We start from the raw sequence: 17,970 nt of genomic DNA on the forward strand, positions 1-17,970 counted from the left end.
AGCATTATCACCTTCTCACATATTATATATATTTTTTTCATTCCTCTCTTTTGGAATTTAAGCCCCATGTGTGCAAGTATTTGTTTTTAGAAGTTGAATTCCTAGTGGCTAATATGGTGCCTGGAACATAGTAGGAACTTAATAAATGTTCGTTGAATGAATTAATTAAATAGACGAATCAGTAAATGCCACACACAGAATAAGTGTTAGGTGAGAAAAACTTCCATATAGTATAATGCATTGAAGAGAGGGCAGAAAATTAAAAACATTCAAAACATTAAAATTTTCTTTGCTATACATTTTTTCTTTTAAAAAAAACCCTCTAAATTTGAATTTGGCCATGTAAAAAATCTAAATCCTAAGCATTTGTATTGGAGACATGATTAGGCATGATTCTCCGACTGTCAGGCCAAACCAGAGCTAATCTGGGGCCTGATTTGCCATGCATTGCCAAGGCATATTCGTAAATGGGAGATGACATGTGTAGTAGCAAAGATATAGAGCTGTAGAATTTAATTATATTTAAATTAATGCAAGAAGACGTTGAAGAACTCTTCTTCTTTGACACCAGTTAGGAGAGAGAGGCTTCTAAACAAGTCATCTGCTGAAGAGAGATCCGTAGTTTATTTGATTCTAATTTCACATAAATTCTCTAGATTATTTTGATGTTGTAAACATAAAGGCAAAAAAACCATAAATGCTGTATTCAGCAAGAGCTTTTTTGTTTGTTTGGGGTTTTTTTCCAATAAGAATAATAGTTTATTTTATATCAGAACAATGGAGGACAGATGACAGGGAGACAATATAGTGTAAATGCTCAAAGAACAAATTATCAACCAAGAATTCAGCAAGAGCTTTGATTTTTACAGAGTAATTGATACAGTGCCTTCCTATGAATTGGAAAAACACTTGCCTTGAACAAGTCGACTTTGCTGATGATGCTGAAGTTCACATCAATGGTGAGGGCTAACTGCATTGTAGTTGGCAGTGTCTCAAGTAGGTCAGATTCATCTTCATAAAGATAAACACATCAATCCATAAAGGAGAATAATTAAGGAAAAAACATCAAAGTTCAAGGACAATTAAAAAAATAAAGGAAACAAAATATCAACTCTTTTTATAAACAGCTGCATCACAGTCTATATTTTCATTGCTTCTATTGGACATACATACTTATCATAATAGCACTATTACTTGCATGAAAGAAAAGAAGTATTTTCAATATTGGTGACATAATAGTTCTGAATAATTCCAGAATTTTGTGTTTGCTGAAATTTTAAAGCTTAGTGATGATGGGACAAAGGCTAGCGAACAAACTGGGATGGGAAAAGGATCTAGTTCCTATCTTCTGATTCTGCAGACCAGCCCTAACATCCTAAGGATGGCAAAGAATAATGAATACTGTGTAGCTTACAGAGTCCTGTCATGATCTTATTGGACCCTCATGACAACCCTAAGGATAAGTATTCTTACTCCTACTTTCTGGAAAGAAGAAACAAAAGGGGAACTGAAACTCAGAGAGGCTGTAAGTGATTTACTCATCTGTGCACAAGTGGTGGGTGGCTGAGCTGGGAGTGGAATCTAAAGAAGAAATCTGTTAAGTGAGTAAACTCAAATTATTGTTATTTACTTGCTTATTAACTCAATGAAGTATGTGAATACATTAAAGATTTTTCTACACGTGAATTAAATGATGGGCCTTCAGGCTGATAAAATGGTCCATGAATAAAACTGCCCATTTTTAGTCTGCAGTATATTATGGGTTTCTGAGAGCTGATTACTTTTGATGTTTTCTTGCATCCATTTTAGAAAAGAAAAAAAATTTCTATACTATATCCTTATTTTGATTCCAACATGGGTTCTAAATATGAAAATCTTTTCTATAAAAACACAGCTCCTTGTTTCCAAGGGTTTTTTTTCTCTAGTTCCTTCCTAAATGAAGGAGTTGGAGCAGTGTCCACAGGGACAGAGGGAAGGAGCCTGTTACTGCCCCTCTTCCTCCCTGCTTGAGATGCCCGCAGGAATAGCTGTGATGTTTAAGAAAAAAGTTTGCTGTTTTTGTCATTTAGATTCAGGAAGAGGTTCTAAACCTGTGGTTGGAACCTCTTAAGACTGGCAGAAAGGAGAAGATAAGGTCCTACCGTCAACAACCAGTGATTCTTACCTGCTTCTAAGAAACTTTGTTTTGTTTTTGTTTTTTGAATTTTATTTTACTTAGATTTTATACAGCAGGTTCTTATTAGTTATCCATTTTATACATATTAGTGTATATATGTCAATCCCAATCTCCCAATTCATCACACCACCACCACCAGCGCCCTGCTACTTTCCCCCCTTGGTGTCCATATGTTTGTTCTCTACATCTGTGTCTCAATTTCTGCCCTGCAAACTGGTTCATCTGTACCATTTTTCTAGGTTCCACATATATGCATTAATATACGATATTTATTTTTCTCTTTCTGACTTATTTCATTCTGTATGACAGTCTCTATATCCATCCATGTCTCTACAAATGACTCAATTTCATTCCTTTTTATGGCTGAGTAATATTCCATTGTATATATATGCCACATCTTCTTTATCCATTCATCTGTTGGTGGGCATTTAGGTTGCTTCCATATCCTGACTATTGTAAATAGTGCTGCAATGAACATTGGGGTGCATGTGTCTTTTTGAATTATGTTTTTCTCTGGGTGTATGCCCAGTAGTGGGATTCTGGGTCATATGGTAGTTCTTTTTTTAGTTTTTTAAGGAACCTCCATACTGTTCTCCGTAGTGGCTGTATCAGTTTACGTTCCCACTAACAGTGCAAGAGGGTTCCCTTTTCTCCACACCTTCTCCAGCATTTGTTGTTTGTAAATTTTCTGATGATGCCCATTCTAACTGGTATGAGGTGATACCTCATTGAAGTTTTGATTTGAATTTCTCTAATAATTAGTGATGTTGAGCAGCTTTTCATGTGCTTCTTGGCCATCTGTATGTCTTCTTTGGAGAAATGTCTATTTAGGTTTTCTGCCCATTTTTGGATTGGGTTGTTTGTTTTTTTAATATTGAGCTACATGAGCTGTTTATATATTCTGGAGATTAATCCTTTGTCTATTGATTCGTTTGCAAATATTTTCTCCCATTCTGAGGGTTGTCTTTTTGTCTTGTTTGTAGTTTCCTTTGCTGTGCAAAAGCTTTGAAGTTTCATTAGGTCCCATTTGTTTATTTTTGTTTTTATTTCCATTACGCTAGGAGGTGGATCAAAAAAGATCTTGCTGTGATTTATGTCAAAAAGTGTTCTTCCTATGTTTTCCTCTAAGAGTTTTATAGTGTCCAGTCTTACATTTAGGTCTCTAATCCATTTTGAGTTTATTTTTGTGTATGGTATTAGGGAGTGTTCTAATTTCATTCTTTTACATGTAGCTGTCCAGTTTTCCCAGCACCACTTATTGAAGAGGCTGTCTTTTCTCCATCATATATGCTTGCCTCCTTTCTCATAGATTAATTGACCATATGTGCGTGGGTTTATCTCTGGGCTTTCTATCCTGTTCCATTGATCTATATTTCTGTTTTTGTGCCAGTACCGTATTGTCTTGATTACTGCAGCTTTGTAGTATAGTGTGAAGTCAGGGAGTCTGATTCCTCCAGTTCACTTTTTCTTTCTCAAAATTGCTTTGGCATTTGGAGTCTTTTGTGTTTCCATACAAATTGTGAAATTTTTTGATCTAGTTCTGTAAAAAATGCCATTGATAATTTGATAGGGATTGCATTGAATCTGTAGATTGCTTTGGATAGTATAGTCATTTTCACAATATTGATTCTTCCAATTTGGGAATCGCATTGTAATTTGCATTCTGAGGGCAGTAGCTTTATTGGCTTCTCAGTAGCACTAATTCCTAGTTTTATATGGTGAGGAGCAAACTAAAAGTTGAATCTGATTATTGTCAACTAGCACATTAACTTACTTTACATCTTTAGTAAACATTATTTTTAACTCCAGTGTTATAGTCCTAATAGTAGACACCATGAATGATTAAGGGACTATTAGAGGAGACCTGTAGCAGGTTGAAAATGGCTTGAAAGATTGCTGTTCTGAGTACTCACTGTGCTCTGGGAAGAGGATGATATCACAGAGAGAGCAAGGGTTTGGAGGAGAACAGGTGCATGTCTCAGTTCCGTTTAGGCCATTTGTCTAAGGACTCTGTGTCCTTGGCCAATTTTTTCAGTTAGGAGCTGCCATTTCCTTGTCTCCTAAGAGGGGGTTGATGACACCAAATTTTCCCCATTTTTTTTTTTGATGACGATTATATGAGCTAATGTGTGTAATATCTAGCATCTGGTGGGCACTGAATAAAATTTAGCCTTTGCTCTTGAAGGATTTGCATAACCCATAAGTTATGTCTGAATATTTAAGGAAAAAAAGCCCATGGTATTAAATTAATGCTTTAAAGATTATTTGGTTGTTTCCCAATCTTTTTCAAACCCAGTTAGTTGCCATTGCTGCCTTATAGGATTTTCATTATAGGACACGTTTTACAGGGTTTTAGTCAGTAATTTGCCGTGCTTACCTAGCATTCTTTGAGAGTCCCATGTATATTTATACCAAGTCCTGACCCGATTCTGCACAATCTTAGGAATGGAATAAGTGTTCATGTAGGCAATGGTATGATCCATGCAGGTGCGGAAGTTGCTCTGATTGGCTGTAGCTGCCCCAATTACATCTTGCATCTAAAACCACAAACATGGTCACTCCACACCCAGCAGAGGAAGTGGCAGAGTTACTATAAGCCCAGTTGAATTAAAAGTTCTCACATGATACATTCTATTCTAATCCCTGACTACTTGATTTTTAACACACTGATATTGGGTCCTACTTTCAGCCGTTTACCTATAAAATATTGGGCAAATCGTATCCTCTTTCTGACCCAGTAAGGACAATAGAACCTGTTTTACCTACCATGTGAGGTTTCTGTGAGGATTCAGTCACATAATGCATGTGACTGCACACAATCTTCTTTGCAAACTTGTATATTACTGCAAAGATGTTAGTTGATATTTTAAAAATTATATAGCTGTGCTTATGCAAGAAATGTGCAAAGAAAGTTGAGCAATTACCTGGCAGAACGGCTAGTCCATTTTGGTGAGTCTCGCTTAGAAAGCATCCTTCATAGATTTTGCAGTGTGGCTGGCTATATAGACTCAATTCATCATGAAATTGCAACCTCTATACTTCCCTTTGTGTTGCTTAGACAGATAGAATCAAATCTCATTATGCTTAAGGCATAGTATTCAGCAGAAGTTGAAATGTGCTGAAATTACTGAAGCATCATCTACTGCTGTGACAATACTTAAGGAACTGTCAGGTTTTAGTTCTCGGATGTTTATAACTCAGCCATGAAAACCCACTCTAGGTTAAAAGCTGATCTTTAAGGCCTCAGCACAGAAAAGATATATAGCTTGACTCTTCATCTCACATAGAGGGAAGCAAGTGGTTGTAAATTTACTTTGACTATGGGTTTATAATACAGAGGAAAACCTGGGCGTCACTTTCGCTCATTCATTCTAGTAGCTGAGCCTTTTCTGCTTATGGAAAAACTACTCATTTTTTGAGATCTAGATCAAATGGCTCTTTTATTGTGATGCCTTCCTCGGTTTCCATTTCAGAGTTAATAGGTTCTTCTGCTTGTCAAAAGTGTCTGCCGAGTAGCTATGCAGAGAGTCAAACTGGATACTTTTTCAGTTTCTAACCTACTCCTCGAGGGCTGTTCTTCAACAACCTCAGTTCCTAGATCTCCTTTTTCCAAGCCATTTCTGACAGATGATGAACATTACCCAGTCACCTAAGGCCTTGAGAACTGGGAGATCAGAGATTGGGTTGGGAAAGTTAATAGAGTTTTAAATTGGGATCCAAGGACAATTAAAAGCATTATTGATCAGTGTTGGGGGCAGATAATTTGCAGTGACAGTAATCTGAATGTTTTATGTGCAATGCTGAATTTTGATGGTGCAGATGAAGAAGACATATATTCTATGATGTGTGTTCCAGATTAGAGGAAGAAAAGGTCACTCTCTCTGAGTTGTATGTGAGAATAGAATATTGCAGTTAAAATGAGATGATCACATCCAGGGTGTAGTTCTTGGCGTGGTTATATACGGGAATTTTGAACAAGTGGAGGTTTTGTCCAGGGCTTTCTTACTTTCATTTCTAACTGTTCTCCTTCTCAGCACCTTTATTTAATTCACTGTGAGAGTTAAGGCACAAATCTCTATCTCCTGCCTCAATCTTTCTTTTTGGCTCTAGTCCTACATGTTTAGCGGCTTGATATTTCTTCTTGTTCCTTGGGTCCTCAAAATCACTGTAGGGCTTCCCTGGTGGCGCAGTGGTTGAGAGTCCGCCTGCCGATGCAGGGGACACGGGTTCGTTCCCCGGTCCGGGAAGATCCCACATGCCGCGGAGCGGCTGCGTCCGTGAGCCATGGCCGCTGAGCCTGCGCGTCAGGAGCCTGTGCTCCGCAACGGGAGAGGCCGCAACAGTGAGAGGCCCACCTACCGCAAAAAAAAAAAAAAAAAGTCACTGTAAAGGCAGGTGCAGTGTGGGGTATAAAGCTGCCCTTTCAAACTTTCATGTGCATATAAATCACCTGAAGATCCTATTAAAATGCAAATTCTGACTCAGTAGGTAAGGGGTGAGGCCTGAATTTTGAATTTCCCAGGTGATGCTTCTACTGTTAGTCCAAAGACCACTTTGAACAGAATTTTAACTGGAGCTGGACATAGTTTTTAATCTTGTAAAAATTTCCTTGGACATAGTAAGTGCTAAATACATGTTAGATTTTACTATTTTTATCAATATGATATGGCCTTATCATATGACTATGAATTACATGTATGAATTAGGGTTGCCTCTTAATCTCTTTAAACTGGGGTTGACTCAACTGCAAAACTGAGAAAACATTGAAGGGGGTCTGGCTACCTCACATATATTTTATAAAAATTTATTAAATAATATGATTTTTGCCATTTATATTCAAATTAATTGCATTTTTCTATAAACAAGCTTCCTATTTTCTTTTTAATATTTATTTATTCATTTGGTTGCACTGGGTCTTAGTTGCGGCAGGCAGGCAGGCAGGCTCCTTAGTTGTGGCATGCATGTGGGGGGAATCAAACCCAGGCCCCCTGCATTGGGAGCATGGAGTCTTATCCACTGCACCACCAGGGAAGTCTCCGCAAGCTTCCTATTTTCAATCACTGTTAATGTAATCTCCCCAGGCAGTAAGATTATAATTTGTGCTTGTAGTTTTTAACTGCTTGGTGTTCATTTTCCAAACCTAAACATTTTCTAAATAGAGTTTCCTTTACAGTCTCTCTCTCTATTCGATTACCATGTTCAGGCTGAAGTTGCCATATCCCTGAGCACCATGTTTTTTTATTTTCTGTATTTTGACTCTTTGATTTCTGGGACTATCCCTCCCAGAGTTAGCTGATTCCTAAAGATAGCAAGCTACTGGGAGTGTGCCTTTCATATGCAAAATAGCCAACCCTGAGCCCATACTCCCAACAGCCTTCTTTATTGGGCTCTCATATTCTAGGCTACTATCCACCTGCCCCAATTACTCCAGGGCCAGGTACCAGACAACTAGAGACAGTCCCTACACCCCAGCACCTGCTGAAATTATCCGAACTCACCAATCTTAAACCCCCTTACCCTGCTTGATCAGTTCCTTTCCTTGTGCCTCCCTATGTAGCCCTATTGGCAAGGTGTGACCCCCTCTTCTTGGATCTGTTTGTATAACAGACTGTCTTTTCAATGTAAATGGTCTCCTGATCTGTTGGCCTCACCATCCATAAATGATAATAAAACCTACATTTTAAAACTGTATGACCCTTCCAATTTATATTATATTTGATTAATCTTCCTTAAATCTCTTATTTGTTAAAAATCCTTCCCTGGCTGATTTCCCATTGCCCTTAGGATAAAGTTCAACATCTTTAATTTAACATTCAGAGCCCTTAAAATATCTTGTCCTTACATACATCTCTAACCTTATTTATAGGTGTCCTTCACTCCCATCGTTCTGGTACTTCTTCTATTTTCTCAAACGTATCTTGTGCTTTATCATTATCTTTCACACACTGTTTCTGATTGATTGAACTATCTGTCTATAACTACTGAATCCTATCTGGTTTTTTAAATACATTCTCCTCTATGAAACCTCCTGGGAAGCTTCCCTTTTCTGACCTAATACAGAGCTTTCAAACTCTCCTCTGGAACTTACCAAGGATAGCAGCCCCTTGACATTCACGGATGTAGGATTTGAGTTATATTTGTTATCAGCTTCAAATATTATAATGAATAGTTTTCATTGCTAAATTTTGTTAAAACATGAGTTTTATTCTTACCACTGTCAGTGTGGTGAGTGGGAACCAATAATTTATCTAGTGGTAATAATCATTTTGTGATTTTGTCTAACTATTTACCCCATACACAAATCTCAACATGGCTTTTGCTCTCAGACATATAATATGTAAAGTACCTTACAAGGAAGTATAACGTCTAAAGATGCTATGCTGCGAGCTTTTTATTTCTTGTGAATCTGGGAATTTACAAAGGTGTTGGGCTCTATCCCTTGCAAATGGCATCTACCTTGCAATAGAGTTATTTGGGTATTTGTTTTACTTTCTTACTAGACTGTGATTCCTTGAGAATAAGGCAAGGAGATATCATAAACGTTTATGAACCAATGATTTTTTAATTAAATTAATTTAGACAGCATTTGGTAGCCTCTGGTTTAAATGACTTTTGAAGTTGATTTTAAGCCAGGGATTTTATGACAATATTTGAAGTTTAAGTAAAAAAAGAGAGCTTCTAAAGTTTTCAGGAAACATCAAATAAGAAGTTAACTTAGAAACGTGACCCTCTGAGAGTCTAACGCAACACTCATTGTGTACAAGTCTTCTGAAAAATTTGATGGTTTAAAAATTGAAAGACAATGTTGATCTATTTACCTCCCCATTCAATTCATCAAAATAGATGGAAATTAGTAAAAAAAAAAACCCACCAGATAGATTTTGATTTTTTCTCTGTAAAGTTTATAAAGACTTGTTAGACTTTCAAAAATGACAGCATTGTATATCCAGGGATTCACATCTCAGTTTACCTGACCAATTAAGCTGGAGAACACAAAAACTCCAGAAAAAAAATTCAACAGTTGAAAAACAATTTCAAATGAAGTTTGTGGTTCTGGAAGGCCCCCAATGGTAATTAAAGTTCGAACTGCCCAATAATAACATCTCAGATACCTGTGAAAAGAGAAGATATACATTTTGCTCTTTACTATAACGGTAAAATGCCACTATGCTTGGGAATATAGATTACTACTAGATTTTAACATATTTCCTGCTAATCGGGATTTTCTTTCTGTAGGCAGCATTAGCAAATACCATGTATACTAATGTAAACTTCTTTTTTAAAGTAAACTTCTTGATAAACATTGTGAAATGACTAAACAAACCCAAGGATGGTATTTACTAGCTGTTCCACTTATTTCTCGCTGCAAAGCAAATCACCCTAAAGTTTAGTGGTATAAAACAACAACTATTTTACTAGGCTTATCATATTGTGGGTCAGGTATTTTGTAAAAGGCCCCCCAGAGATGGCTCATCCATGCTGTATGATGAGTGGACCCTCAGGTGACTTGAATAGTTAGAGAAGACTGGGAGGACTTGATTGAGGCCAAAGTTCTGAGGCCTTGGTTCTAACTGTTGACGGGGTTCCTCTGTTCTCCATGTTATATCTGTTTGGAATGCCCAGGGTATCTTCTCTCACGGTCTGAGCCTGGGCTGGAATGGTTGGAACAGCTGGGGCTGGCTGGGTATTGTCATTCGGTCTCTCCTTATGTCTAGCTTGGGCTTCCTTACAGCATGGAAGTTTTAGGGTAGATGGACTTTTTGTCTGGTGGCTGGTTTCCCCCAGAGTGATAGCAGCCCAGGCAGTAGCTATAAGGCTTCTTATAACTCAGAAGCCCTGCAATGTCTTAATCTCTTGCCATGTATATTTGCCAAGCAAGTCCCTAAGACCAGCCCAGATTCAAGGGAAGGGATATTTGAATATACCTCTCAATAAGAGGAACAGTAAAGGATGTGATGCTACCTTTAAACTACCCCACTAGTGATTAGTGAGGAATATCATAGACAACAAATGTGTTTATGGAGATGGGAGAGCCCTTTACAGTTTAGAACCAGTTATTTTTTACTTATGGGAAGTAGAGCAAGTAGGTATATACTTCTCTATTTTCTACTCATATCTTATTATGTTATTGAATATATAAACCGTGGCAGAGACAGAGGAAAACTGAGTTATATCTTAAAAGGGGAATTACTCTTGGGTGTAATAGGTAACTTATCTAGAAATTTAGTATTGAAGATAACCAATTATGCTCAGAAATATACTTGGTAAAGATTCTGTACCTAACTCGTGCAGTTGCAAATGGAGAGACAGATCATAATAACCCAGATGGGAAGAACGTCATGAACCAGGGCAACAGAAAAGAATATGATAAAGATTAGGACAGAACATATAAGATTCACTTAGCTATATTTGATCAAGGGTTTCATGTATCCAGAGTGAGGTGGGAATAGAAGTTAGTATTACAACCCCCATTGTATATATATATATATTGTAATTTTGGTACACAATTAGGTATACTACTGGGTATATTCCATACAGCTCTGTTAACATGGTCTGGATCAGACATTTCCACTGAATCCTTGAAGAAAAATATCCCATATATAGAGACCATCTTCAGATGTTGTTACAGAGAGACATTTGGATTTAGTGGGTTTACTCTAGTTTCCAGAGTAAACACAGAAAAGCAGCACTTTTTACAGAATCCTGCCCTAGTCAGGCTTTTATTTCTTGTCTGGGTGTGCGACATAAACATTTGCAATTTAAGTAATGGTACATTTGTCTTTGAACAAGGATGGTCTTTTTCTTGTGAAAATAGATTACAATTTTCAGATCTTCAAATACTAAGAATTTGAGGTTTACAAAGAAAGAATCAAACTGCAGCTAAAGTCAGTATTCAAATAAAAACAGATCTAGAAAGAAATCACTTGTTTTGATATTCAACACCTTTCGAAGGACCTGAGTTTTTGTTTGTCTGTTTGTTTTACCTGGTAGATATAGGAACAGACAAAGAATTAACTCTTTGGTAAGGTTTGAAACCTCTGTGCCAAGAGAATAAAAATATTACTACTCTGCAATAGTTTTTCTAGCAGGCTTCCTTAGACTTACAAATATTATAGTGAACTTGATGTCAAAGAGAACCACCTTGAAGAAGTATGGAATGAATTTTATGGATTGCATTTTAACTTTTCAATTCCAATTTATAATTTCCTGTTACCTGATTTAGTGTTATCACAGGTCCTGGACCTGTGGGTCTCTTTGAATTAAGGAAATTTATTGACCCCAATACAGCCCAAGAGTGAGACAGGGACCAGATTCTCTCCCTACATGGCAATTCCATTTCAAGTGTTGAGATTACTATACCCTACAAAGTCCCTCCAGTGTTAAGAGGAGCAAACACATGAATTACTTTCTCTCATTTTCTTATTTATGGATGTTAGAAAATAGCAATTAAATGTAGAACTTAGGCATTGATTTTCCAAATCTGAAGGGTTAGCCTCAAACTATTTTTTCATACTGAAACAGTCTGCTATGTTAATTGGAAGTTTTCTGCCCGGATGCTTTGAGGTTTATTTTGGGATTCTTTTCTCAGTCATGTCTTACAGCCAGACATGCACAACCAAAGGTAAGATTTGTAATTTAATTAGATGGCATCTTATTGATTTTCTAGGATTAGCTTAATTAGTCAAGTGTATCCACCTCTAATATTTACATCCTGGGCAGATAGATCTTTTCAAGGAGATTCTATCTGGCTGATTTAATACATGAGCTGTCTTACAGGCTCTATATATACAGCCCCAAGTTAAAGCACTAAGGCAGAACTTGACATAAAACCATAAAAAAAATTTAGTGCGAAAATAGAAATTCTTCCTCTGTGAAACAAATGCAGCATTAAACTTTTCCCCCAACATTTTGTTTTGAAATATTTCAAACAAACAGAAAAACTGAAAGAATTTCACAGTGAGCACCGTATATCCATGACCTAGACTCTATTATGAACATTTTACTCTACCTTCTTTGTCACATATTCCTCCATTTTCCATCCATCAATCCATCTTATTTTTTGGATGCATTTCAAAGTAATTTGCAGACAGTAGACACTTCCTCCTAAATACAGTACTTCAGAATATTTATATATATATAAAACTCAGAATATACTTCAGAATATATATATATGTTAGAATATACTTCAGAAAAAAATATATGTACTAGAGTTAAGTATTGGTAAAGAGTTATTTTAAAATTTTGAACATACATTGAAAGCACAAATCTTAAGTATACTATCTGATACTATTTGATGAATTTTGACCAACCCGTATACCTGTGTAACCCAGAAACCTATCAAGACAGAGAACATTTCCATCACTCCAAAAAGCTCTCTTTTCCCAGTCAATCCCTGCCCGCACAGGCAACTACTGTTCTAATTTTTTTCTGTCTCAGATGAGTTTTGCCTGCTGTAGAATTTCACACAATGAAATTACACAGTATATACACTGTTGTGTAAGATGTCTTTCACTCAAAATAATGTTTTTGAGATTAGGTGTGTTTTTGTGTGTATCAGTACTTTATTCCTTTTTATTGCTAAGCACTATCCCTTGAATGACTATGGCACAGTATGTTTATCCATCTTCCTGTGGATGAACACCTAGGCTGTTTCAAGTTTTTGGTTCTTGTGAATAGACATTCTATGAATATACTTATATAATTTTTTTAGACATATATTTTCAGTTCTCTTGGGTAAATATTTAGGCTTGCAATTTTTGTTTTTAAGGTAGGTGTTATATTTAGTTGTAAAAGAAACTGTCAGATTTTATCCCTCCAACAATGTATGAGTTCCAGTTCCTTCATATTCTTACCCCAAGACTTGGTACTGTCAGTCGTTTTAATTTTAGCCATTGTGGTGGATGTGTAGTGGGACATGCAACTTTTAAAAGTACCCAATTTGATACTTTATGACTGGACTTTTAAACTACCCCAATCCATCTTAGTTCTAGGTTTCTGTAAATTTATCACTGAAGGCATCGTATATGGAGGAGGACGGTCTCATTAGAAGATAAACTCCTCAAAGACAGGTATTACACAATAGGACTGTAATATATTTGTTAAATGACCTGAAAGAATAAGTGAAAGGTTATGCATACTTAGACTTAAGAACATAGGAAGGCTGTATCTGTGAGCACATCTATGCAATCCCCTTCTATACATGCTGCCAGCTGCCTTTCATCTCCCTTCTGGTCAACTGAATTCTGCTGTTCTGGAGGTTTTGTTACATTTTTCTAAGTGTCTAGTGTAAAGACCATTCTTTTTTTTTTTTTTTTTTTTTTTTTTTTGTCAGTGTCTGAACTGAAGTATCTAGGGGACCCTGAGTTAATACCTTCATCTACCCTGGTCTCATCTTCCTCCTGTGTAAAAAGAAGGGAGTAAGTTATCCTAATTTTCCCTAACACTAAGATATGGAGATTCTGACTCTTTCTCCATCCCATCTAAAGTCATGATTCCCATGACAAACTTGCTTGCTATTTTTACTCTTTCTTTTGACGGTCTATGTGCTAGGTATTTGCTAAGAGGTTTGTGCACGCTGGGAAATTTATGTCAGAAAATAAATAAATTGGGGTATATATGGATTAAGGGACATTGGGAACATTTCTGGGTACCAAATAACCTTAACTACTTATGTTTTCCTTTTGAGCTAAGTAAGCCATTTCCTACTTTGTCAAATTCCACAGTCAAATGAAGGATGCCATCTACTTAGTATAAATGAAAATGACTTCTTGTCTTCTATTGAAATGAACAGACATTGTTATTCTGATGAGGATTAATAAAATAGTAATAAATGACTCATTTTAAATGCTCACAATGCTCCACTTATGCCCCACAGTTGCTGCATAATTCTAACTAGGAGAAAGTTTACAAGTCCAGTGACTTCATAAGCAACCTTCAATTTATAGGTCATCAGAAACCATCACGAGGGTTAACTAAAAAAATGCTTTAAGCTTACATGGTCAAAGGGTAATATGGAATAATAGAAGGGGCAGGTGATGCTTAAAAACTGTGGGAAAATGTAAGTATGTTAATAACTGCCATTTGCAAATTATCTTAAAATACATATAAATGCTGCTTTTAAAGACATTTTATTTGTAAGGATGTGTCCCTGACAGCTGGTAACAGGATTATTGGACCTTTGGTTTTGGGTGAGAACCCTCCTGTCTAAAGCAGCAGAGAATGGGGGCTGTATCATTCCAGTGCTGTGAAATGTATTGAGGCTTGCTTTTTGGCCTAGAAAATGACTACTTTTTGTAATCTTTCCATGAGTAATTAAGAAGAATGAGTGGTTTCTTTTTCCAAGGAGAAAATGCAGATGGCCTATAGATATATGAAAAGATGCACAACATTGCTAATCATCAGGGAAATGTAAATCAAAACCACAATGAGATATCACCTCACACCTGTCAGAATGGCTATCATCAAAAAGAGCACAAATAACAAATGTTGGCGAGGATGTGGAGAAAAGGGAACACTTGTACACTGTTGGTAGTAAAGTAAGTTGGTATAGCCATTGTGGAAAACAGTATGGAGGTTTCTCAAAAAGTTAAAAATAGAACTACCATATGACTCAGCAGTTCCACTCTTGGACATATATCAAAAACAAAAACGAAAACACTAATTCAAAAAGATACCTGCACCCCAATGTTCATAGTAGTGTTGTTTACAATTGCCACGATATGAAAGCAGACTAAGTGTCCATTAACACACACTGGAATACTAAGCCATTATAAAGAATGAAATCTTGCCATTTGCAACAACATAGATGGACTTGGAGGGCATTATGCTAAGTGAAATAAGTCAGACAGAGAAAGACAAATACTGTATGATATGTGAAATCTAAAAAATACAACAAACTAGTAAATACAACAAAAAAGAAGCAGACTCACAAATATAGAGAGCAAACTAGTGGTTACCAGTGGGGAGAGGGGAGGAGGGAGGGATGTTATAGGGATAGGAATTGAGAGGTACAAACTATTATGTGTAAAATAAGCTACAAGGATATATTGTACAACACAGGGAATATAGCCAATATTTTACAATAACTATAAATGGAGCATAACCTTTAAAAATTGTGACTCATATTGTACAGCTGTAACATATAATATTGTACAGCAACAATAACTCAATAAAAAAATTTAAAAAATTAATGAGTGGTTTCTAATTCTTGGGTACAAAGTTCCATTTATATTTGTTAAATCAAGCTTTTTAATGGGTTCTCAAATCTTTTATATCTTTACTGATTGTCTGTGGTTGCTTGATCAGTCAATAGTTGTGTGTTGATGTCTCACACTTTGATGGTGTATTTGCAAATTTCTCTTCCTTCTAATAATTTTTGCTTTATGAATTTCTTTGATTCATCATAAGTACTTTGCATTAGGTGCATGCACATTTAGAACTGGTAAATATTGATAGTGAATTGAAACTTTTACCATTATATGATAACCTTATTTATCCCTAAAATAATTTTTGTTTTAAAGTCTATTTTGACTAATATTATTTGACAGTCTCTTTTAGGTGGTGAATTTAATTCATATTAACTTATTCTGCTTACTGATATATTTTAAGTTGTTTCTACAATCTTATCTTTTTTTTATTCTACTGATTCAGAAGTTATCTTCTCTATTCCTGTTCCTTAGTGATTATCTTACCACTCTACTCCAGCTTCAGTACGCACATTTGTTTTTTAGACTTTGGAGATTCCTTTTACTTTCTAGAGAGTTTAGCAATCATTGAAAACTGTTGTGATTATAATTTATGTAGAAATGTATCTTATAACAAGTAATTGCAATAACTAATACAACAAAAATTTCAAGTAGTTTATCTTCTTGTATTTTAGTGAGAGGGCTTTGAATATCTGGTCTACACTGTAGCTGGAATTAGACGTCTAAAATATTAGAACAATGTAGCTTCAATTTCTTATGGGTTGAAACTGAGGTTTCTTTCTTCTTGTTATAATATGGATTTGGTCATTCCTTCCTTTTTTCTTTACTCTCTCTCACACACTCACTATATGTTAAGTATTTAAAGAAGACAAGTAGGAAGAGAGAGTAAAGAAACTTCCTTCTTGCCTTCTTTAAGTACCTAACATATACTGAATGTATGTTATATACTTAACAATGTTCTAGGCACTGGGAACAAGATATATTCTCTAGAAATGCTGCAGAAAGGCATCCAGGTACGAAAAGAGAAATAGCTCCACTTTTTCTGGATGGCAACCGTATATTATTTTGCTAATTTGATAAAAACACTTATCAGACCTATGGGTCTAATGATGTTGAATTACATACTTCTAGGCAATATTTAATATAGTTGGTATCTTACTCAGTTTTCTTTGTAGTTACTTATATTAAACTAAATACATATTTAATTCACATTCTAAAGGGAATTACTTATAGATTTGGTTATACACTTTCTTCTTGTTGTGTGTGTTCGTGTGTGTGTGTGTGTGTGTGTGTTTGTGTTTGTGTGTGTGTGTGTGTGTGTGTGTATTTCCCCGATCAGTGGGCCTTCTGACTTTAAATTTTTAAAATTAGTTCTGGTTAAAAGTTCAAAAAATGTTATAATCCCTCATTCAGATCCTGCTCACTCTAGCTAGGGTGTAATTTTGTGAGGTATCTTTACTGTTTTTGCTCTATCCTATAATTGCTTTCCTTCCCAAGGCTGCTGTGAGTTGCCCTTCAAAGTCATGCTGGGACCTGTTATTTTCCAGTAAGGACATTGCTTTATAATAGGCTCAATGTCATTTCACTGGAGCAGAAAGTTAGTGGAATCTACTTTATGCCAGGCCTTTGTATCTACCAAAAGGAAATTTCACTATTAAATAACTCAGTTGCCATTATTGAGCCCTGATTCTACTGTACCCAAATTTTCAGACAATCTCTTATTCTCAGGGTACTTGCATATCTAATTGCCAAGTTTAGTATATGATCCTTGTTACTTTGTGTTTAATTGAGTTAGTGGTTATAGCTGACTCATAAACCCATAAAGCTCTTCAGTGGTAAACTAATTAGCCACTGCATCTGCCCTCCAAATAATTAACATTCTTCATTACTAACAATCATCATAGGAGTTATTAAAAGTTACCTTACCACTCAGCTGTCTAAACACAGACTTTCAAACTTTTTTGTTCATGATCCTGAGTAAGAAATGCATTCTACAGGTTAATCCAGGGCACACACACACACACACACACACCCCCACACCCACACCCACGCACCCTACTCGGTATGACAGACTAGGATAATTTCTATTCTGTCCTCCTCTATTCTATCCTCTTTCACTTAAAAACATACTGACCTACTAATAAAGAGTTAATGGATTGTGATTTACAGTTTCAAAAAACACTAGCTTAAGAAAGCTCAAACTGAAACATAAAATTAAGAATAATCAATAAACATTTCCTTCAAAATTAAAACTTACTTGTTTCCTTCACCATCATACACCCATCTGGTAGTTCCAATTCCTTCATAGTTTGAAGCCCAATAATACATACAGGCATTAATGTGCAGAGTAAAGAGCAAGTATCCAGTTGTTCGAATGCCTCTGGCAAGGAGAATAAATGCAAAGTAAGACTCATGTTGTTTCTGGAATACAGCCTATTTTAACATTTTATTTTCCTTAAAGTCTCTGCTGAATCTCCTTGCTTTAAATTTGTGAACTGTTAACTCTCATTAGTACAATATAAAATCATGGTGCCTTCACATGTTTTCTGACTGCAGTGTCTTGACTGGGACTGACAAGAGTAGAAAAAA

General features: G+C 36.0%; 1 protein-coding gene across 1 annotated transcript in view; it reads right to left on the minus strand.

Moving 5' to 3' along the window:
- CNGB3 (cyclic nucleotide gated channel subunit beta 3) overlaps positions 1-17,970 on the minus strand; it is a 139,170-nt gene that overhangs the window by 40,026 nt on the left and 81,174 nt on the right. The window contains exons 10-13 of the mRNA XM_060035259.1: positions 17,639-17,761; positions 9,147-9,288; positions 4,554-4,713; positions 914-1,011 (exon numbers count right to left, since the gene is read on the minus strand). Of these exons, the coding sequence (XP_059891242.1) occupies positions 914-1,011; positions 4,554-4,713; positions 9,147-9,288; positions 17,639-17,761 (523 nt within the window). The remainder of the gene's footprint in view (positions 1-913; positions 1,012-4,553; positions 4,714-9,146; positions 9,289-17,638; positions 17,762-17,970) is intronic.

Source organism: Delphinus delphis, chromosome 17 (assembly GCF_949987515.2).
Source record: "Delphinus delphis chromosome 17, mDelDel1.2, whole genome shotgun sequence".
In the NCBI taxonomy this organism is placed as follows: Eukaryota; Metazoa; Chordata; class Mammalia; order Artiodactyla; family Delphinidae; genus Delphinus; species Delphinus delphis.